The sequence below is a fragment of the Podarcis erhardii genome (assembly GCF_964252035.2).
Source record: "Podarcis erhardii genome assembly, chromosome: 14".
Lineage (NCBI taxonomy): Eukaryota > Metazoa > Chordata > Lepidosauria > Squamata > Lacertidae > Podarcis > Podarcis erhardii.
Window position 1 is genome coordinate 7,038,520 of NC_138503.1, and position 7,167 is coordinate 7,045,686.

At 44.0% G+C, this 7,167-nt stretch overlaps 1 protein-coding gene across 2 annotated transcripts in view; it reads left to right on the plus strand.

Annotated features, from left to right (window-relative positions):
* The window catches only part of PRTG (protogenin), an 85,853-nt gene extending 78,686 nt beyond the window's left edge, over positions 1 to 7,167 (plus strand). The window contains exons 19-20 of one of the 2 annotated variants that reach the window (XM_081838764.1): positions 693 to 794; positions 1,516 to 7,167. In XM_081838764.1, the coding sequence (XP_081694890.1) occupies positions 693 to 794; positions 1,516 to 1,869 (456 nt within the window). In that variant the 3' untranslated portion in view covers positions 1,870 to 7,167. The remainder of the gene's footprint in view (positions 1 to 692; positions 795 to 1,515) is intronic. The other variant, XM_081838765.1, reaches the window with a different exon arrangement.

Below are 7,167 nucleotides of genomic sequence, written 5' to 3' on the forward strand. Positions count from 1 at the left end.
ATCCTTGTTACATTTTGTAGAAAGCCTATCATGCTTGAACCCGCCAAGAGCATTTGATACTAGACAGAGTTAGTGCTGGTGCTTTTCTAGGGCTCCCCCCTGCCCCATCTGTAACATTCTCTAACTTATTCAGAAGGTGAGTTCTTCCAGAGAAGCCCGTGGCTGTCAGAAGACTTCTGCTCTTGCTTCTCCAGTGGCAGCAGCATGTCAAGGCTACCTTCAAGAGCACCAAGCTCACTGTTTCTTGCTTCCAGTCTGCATCCACCTCATTAAAATAGCCTCTTTCCTTAGAAACATGTGGTCTAAAATTACAGCCCCACAAAAGTTGCCCTTCTCACAAGTGCTCTTTACTTTTGACTTTGCTGTAGACTAAATGTCCTCTCAACAGAAATCAAGCAGACTTTTGTGGGTGTTTGGGGGGAAGGGGTTGAATGCAAGAATTTGCAAGGTTTCAAACACAGTCCTATGCATGTTTACTCAGAAGTAAGTCCCACTGTGTTCAGTTGGGCTTACACCTAGGTAAGTGTGCATAGTATTGCAATTTAAGCCAATCTGCTTCCAAGAGAGAGCAGAAATTGCTGGAGTTAATATTTTTTGTAAAGTTTTAGAGTTGAGTTGTGAGGACCTTGTTTTAATTTCAGCCAAATCCTTTTTCCATTGTGTAACTTAAGGTTTCCTCCCCTATCTCTTAGGGTGGTACCAATTTAATTATAAACAGCTATGGGCCAATTGCAAAGAAGAGTTCCAGGAAATGGCTCTTCTTTCAAGACTCTAAGAGAGTGAAGTCAGAAGAGGTAAGAGAATGACTGAGTGTATTCTGCCTCCTGGCCTCTTCAGGCTTGAGAGTGGCTTTGAATTTCTGCCTTGATATCTTGTGTTGGGGCATTTTGCGAAGTGAACTAATCACAAGGGCAATCCTCAAATCTCATATAGCTCAAGAGCTTCTCTTTCCTTTGGCTGGAGACAGGGTTGGCTCAAGATAATTTGCTGCTTGATGCAAAGCGCCTCATGGCAGCTCTCCCCATTCTGTGTGCCGAATCAGACTTGATTGGCAATTGAATCTTACCTCAACATGGCATACTGTATCTGCACCACACCTGAGGTCCCAGGGAGGCTGTGTGGCACATGGGGCTGTAGTTTCCCACACCTTGCAGCCAATCCCCATTCTCCAGCATCTGCCACCTGAGGTGACAACCTCATGGTAGGACCAGGCCTAGTCAGAGAAGATGTTGTTCTTTGCAGTTTATTTCAGTCTCCAGCTTGCCCTACTATGAGGTAGTGAAGCAGGAAGGCATTTCCAATTGACTTCAAAAGATAGGCATGGTTTGGGAGAGAAATGGCCTTGTGAGCCAGTTTGGACCCCCAGAAGGCCAAAATTGGCCATGTGTTTCCTACTCCGGATCTCAGTGTTCACCTTATACCAGCAGAGTTTTTGGGTGTTGCCTGTATTCTATTTTGGTCTATTCTGCCTTAGAAGCACCTTTGTAATGCTTTTCCTCCCTGTGTTTCCTCCAGACCCAGAGATGTTTTACAAAAGCAGTGTGTTTGTATCAGTCGGGCACTGCCGTCCTCATTGGCAAAGATGCCTCCCCAGAGCAAAAGCCGAACTACCAGGCTGCGTACAGCATCGTTGCTGACACAGAGCATTCAGCAAACAGTGAAGAAAGCCACGAAACCGGTGATTCTGGAAGGTTCTCTCATGAGTCCAACGAAGAACTTCACCTCTCTGTGGGCGTCAGTGCTACTCCAGTGACCCCCGATTCCTTTGCAGGCAGTGCCCCCGTGTGTCCGCTCCCGAGTGCCTCTGAAGAGCCTCCTGACCAAAGTCCGCCGCCACTTCTCCAGCTGCCGCCTGCAGGACAAAACTGAGCCTGCCACCAGAGCGGCGTGTGTGTTTCTGTGTCTGTATGTCTGTGTGTGTCTGTTCAAAGGACAATGAACAAAGAGCCAAAGCTTTAAGTGGGAACCCTGAGTGGCCAACAGGCGATCCCGCAATTCTGTCGACCATTTTTGTTTTTTTAAGAAATGTGTTAAAACTCACGCTTTTTGAATGTTCAGTGCTCAACAATGTGAAAGGAAAGTACGGATTTCTGAGTAGAGCGAAGAAGAGAAGTTTTTATATATCTATATATCTATATATCTATCACTGGAGCAAAGGTGACCCCTTTGCTTGAATATCTACCTCAGTTTGCCGGGTGGCATTACCTCATGTTTTTTTGTGTTGAGAGTTGGTCTCGGCTACATAACTGACGATAACTTCCTAGTAGTCCCATGTATTTTCCTTCCATTTTATGTGTAGGGTGTGAATGTGTGTGTGTGATCCAAAGGAGTTGTGTCGGCAGGTGAGCAGGGATGTTCAGCTGAAGCTCTGGCTTTGAGGAAAAGGCGGGGGGGGGGAGCTTCTCCATGGGGCAGGAGCAGAGGACCAGGGCCAGACTGGAATCTGGAAGGAGGGACTCTGACTGCAGCCTTTTCTGCCAAACCCCCTAGAAGGTTGCCTAGCGAGGGAGCCCAGGCTCTTATGACTGCTTCACAAGAGGCCAGGGCCTGTTGAGTTGTTTTGCCTTCAGGGCTGCAGCCCTGGGAGGGGGCCAGTAAATGCCAGCCCCTGAGCTCCCAAACACTGAATCGCTTTCCTTTTGAGACTTGAGGGTCACATCTCCCTCCTCCTTCCCCCAACCTGCCTCAGACAGTGCCTTCTTCTTCTGATCACATCAGCCGAGCATTTTTTGGTCAGGATATGCTGTGGTGAATCGCTCGGGCCCAGCCGTTATTCCCTATTCCTTGACTTGCGCCCATCAGGCAGGTAATGCTAAAAAGGGAGTGTTTCCTCATGCTTCAGAGCAATGGTGCCTTTCACTATATAGATATCTTATGAAATCACTGTTTTGCCTTATGCCTTTTTTAGTATTCATGAAGTTGCTTCAGAGAACAGAAAGATGCCTTAAATGTGCTCTGCAGGTTGTGGGGTGCAAAGGGTCTCAAGTGCTCAGAAACTCTTCTCATAGGTCTGTTTCTGGCCAGTCCTGAGCTCCCCAACCCTGCTCAGGGCTCCTTGCTTCAGATTCAGATGCTGTGATTCTTGCATTGCAGGGGGGTTGGACCACATCCCTTCCAACTCTACAATTCTATGATTCTATGAAAAGCGTTAGGTCCTTCCACAGGCCAGCTTGAGCTCTGCCGAGGCCTCTCTTAGAACAAAGGAGCCAGAGACTGAGCTGAACAGCTTCTCAGAAGAGGGGGGCACCTGTTTCTGCCACCTCATACCCACACAACTCCTGTTTTATACTACCTCCTTTTAAAGTTATTCTAGTATTATTGTTTTCCCGTACTCAGGGCGCAGTTTGTTACTTTTTAAGCTGTCTTGCAGCAATGTGAGGCAAACTGACAGGGTATTGTGTATTATTTTGTTTTTAAGTTTGGGAGAGAATGTGAGAGAGTGAATGAGAAAGCAAGTGAGAGAGAGAGAGAGAGGGCTATATTCACCAAAGTTGGGAGCCAGTCAATAGAGATCTCCCCCTCCTCTCCCCCAATCAGAATTCATTTCTTTTTCCAAAGAACGCAATACTGGCAATTAACTTCCCAGGGAAATCCCTGGTTCTGTTGCGGACAGCAAAAAAATGTCCACTTGTGCCATATTAAGATGGGAGCCAGTATGCAGGTATGTTTGGGGAAGAGGAGGGGGAACTAACAAATCTCTCCCCACCTACCCTTTTTCATTTTTCTTTGGTGAATTGGCCTCTGTAGATCTTTAGAATGCAGGTGTATGTTTGCTAGCGCTGTACCAGACAAGACCTGTTCACCTTTCACAATTTTCTTGACGCAAAGGCTTTAAAGATGATAATAATCTTGTACCAAAGAATTTTCTGTAGAAAAGAGAAGAAAGCTGCATATTTTCCAAAAAAATAATGGTAATTGAGCTAGTTAAAACTATAGGTTTGCATACATTTTATTACCTAAGTAGTTACTAACCAAAAGGAGGAGAGAACCAAACGAGAAGGGGCCTCTATGGACTGTAGGAGTTTATGGTCCAAATTAGTTCTACAATGTTAACTATCTTTATTGTTACAAAAGACAGCCTTTAAAGAAAATTGAAATAAGACCTTTTCAGCACATAAAATCTCCAAAGACTTCCAAGTGTAATTTTGTTTTCCTTTTCTTCAGCAACTAAGCTCTTTTAACAGTCCAGTATTAGATACACTATAATATTTTTAAATGTGTTTTATATATATATATATATTTACTTGCTGAAGAAAAAGAAACTTGTCTCACCAAAGATTTTATTTTTGGTCTCATTGGACAAAGCTGTGTCGGGCACAGTGGAGAGTGCGCTGCTTGAAGCCAGGAGACAAAATATGGCACAGTTCATGCCGTGAAACTCCTGGCATCCTTGGCGAGCCTCTTAGCAATGGCTGATATGCCAAGGTAACCATTTTCTTCTCCCAAAGACTTGTTTGCTGTGAAGTACTGACACTTTTTGACCCCCTTCCTGATGCTGTTGGGTGACGCCAATAGATCCCCCTCCTCAGCAGTTTCATGCCAAAGACCCATCAAGCTCCACGGCTGCTCTGGGAATAATCAAGAGGAGCAGGTGCGGCTGTGGGAACCGTAGTAGATGGTGGCTGCCATTGTTGGGCCCTTAGGCTGGAAGATGCTTCGCGATCTCTCTTGCCCTGAGCATTTTAGACTGGGATAAGGTTGCGATAGCTTTCAAGTTACACGGGACTCTGTGAGGCCTCACAAAGAGCTCTGTGAAAATTAAAAGTCTGCCTGCATTTGTGTGGGCAAATCTTGGCTCATCTGAGTAAAGATACAACTTTTACCTCACACATGTCTTCTACTGGAATTCTTGTCAGTCAGACAGCGGGTTAATTGCCTCAGTTTCCAAAGATATCCAGTTAACTAAAGAGAGTGGCTTTATCCACAAGGTGATCTGCCAGTAAAGAAATAGCTTTTATTCAAATACTACTTAGCAGCAAATGAAGAAAAAAACCAAAGATATTTAAGGTTACCTCAGTATAGAGGCATGATGTGTTAGGTAGGTCTCTTTGCCTTTTTTTTTTTTTTTTGAGTTAGCATTATATTATAATGTGTCCCTCCAGCCTGCATCCAGAGAGGCGCTTAGTACTTGCTTTGCCTTTGAATCACCATATGGCAAAACCAAGGATAATTCTAGACCCTTCTTTATCCCAGGGTGTGATGGCTGTGGGAGCAGCTTCCGCTGCTGAGTCCTAGAAGGGGTTGTAAGCCAGCCAACTTTCAAGAATGACTCTTTCTTGGGGCTCTCCTTTATCACAGAAGTTATCTTCTTCTAGAATGTGAATTTCCTTGGCCTTTAAAAATGTCCAAAGGATAGCTGAGTAAAACTGTCATTTCCTTTACCTCTGAAGAGCCAACAGAGAACCTTTTTTGATCCCAGTGGGATCTGAATTGGGTGGAAAAGAGGCTATCTGGAAAGTGCATGTTCTGGAGTAGTCCCATTGGTTTTAATGCTAAGACACCGAAAGAGTGGCCCCAGGGGGCATAAGCGGTGTGCTGAGCCATGGGTGCTTGCCCCCAATGGCAGCCTCATGACCATGTGGCAATAATGCTGATGCCATGATGTCCAGGGAGCAGGCTTTGCGCTTGTTATTCTTACCTCTGGTATTTGTGAGCAAAATGTGCAGGCAGAATTTTATCTAGTTTGGTGATGACTGTCCACAGACCCCAAGTTCTGGAGGTGGGAAGACTCTCTCCCTTGTGTAGTGGCCAATTTTTCCAAATATGTATTAGAGGATGAGCATAGGTCCAGATTATATATTTTCAGTGTGATGTCAACCCAAAAGCCAGGGCTGGCGTAAGGAGTGTGTGTATGTGTGCAATCTTTAGGTCTTTAAGGAAGCTGGTGTGATTTGAAAAGCCTGCCTGGCTCATGTCTGGGATGCTGATCTCTCTTGAGTCTCAAGTGCATTTGGTGTACTGTGCGAATCCGCCACTGGGCCAAGTGCAAGAATTTTCTAAAGACACATCTATCCAACCTCTGCACTGGCACTATTTCTGGTAAAGTTAGAAAATTTAAAGCATTTCCCTGTGACAGCTTTACAAATTTGTTCCTTTTAGTTATTCTACCACTTAAGATTAAATAACAGCTGCTGGATATGAACATGCCTTTGCTCTGTGTACACAGTCCCTTTGACAAGCTGTGGCTGAACCAGGAAGCCTTTGACTGACCTTTAGTTTATCTTTTTTTCTGAACCAGGAAACTATGGTTACCAGCTTTGGAACCAACTAGGATGTTAACACAGCTTCAAACCATGGTTCAGCATCCTGTCTTATTCCAAAGCTGATAACCATAGTTTCCCAGTTTGGATAAAACAGGAAACAGGGGTTAATTGAAGACTTCCAAGTTTACTAGCTAGGAGCAAAGGAGCTGCATTCATGGGCAAACACTCAATCATAGCTTTTTAAGCCAAGATATGGCCAAGCAGACGCAGCCACACTCCCACTATAAAACATCTTGCTCAAACCAGATCCACAAATTTGAATCTGATCTGAACATGATTTGGACCCAGTAGGAATTTGTTGTTTTTCCTTCTGTCTTTTGTGCACATACACACTCCTTAAACCCACCTTGTGCTTTTGGTAAATGGCTTGTTCATGAAACCTAGGCTTTTAAAAAACAAAAATATTTTTTGTTTCTGTTGTATTTTTAAATATGTGAATAAACTGCAAGTGCGGGAGTCCAGCTATATTTCTTTTGCGAAGGGTGTTCTGGCTCCCGGCGCTCCTTCTGCTGTTTCTGGTAAGGGCAGCAACAGCTGACTGGCAAATGGAGGACAAAGCTGAATTATATTAATTTTATATTTGACTCAGGGGATCAGCTCTGTGAATTCCATTGCATGAGGGCAGCTGGTGTTTGCCTTGATAATGAATGTACCTTTTTCAATGTATTTTTTAATGTTTTGTTTAATAATGTGGATTTTTTAAAAACGAACTTCTTTTTTAAAAAATAGCATTATAGTGAATGTTAAACCTTGGTGTGTTTCTCCTCTTCCCCACCCCTCAGGCTTGTTCTTATACTAGCACAAATGTCATGCCAAAAATGAGTAGAAATTTAAATGCCAAAATGTTTATAAAACTGCTGTCTAATACTGATGGATTGCACAGTTTAAATAAAAGTTTCCTTTA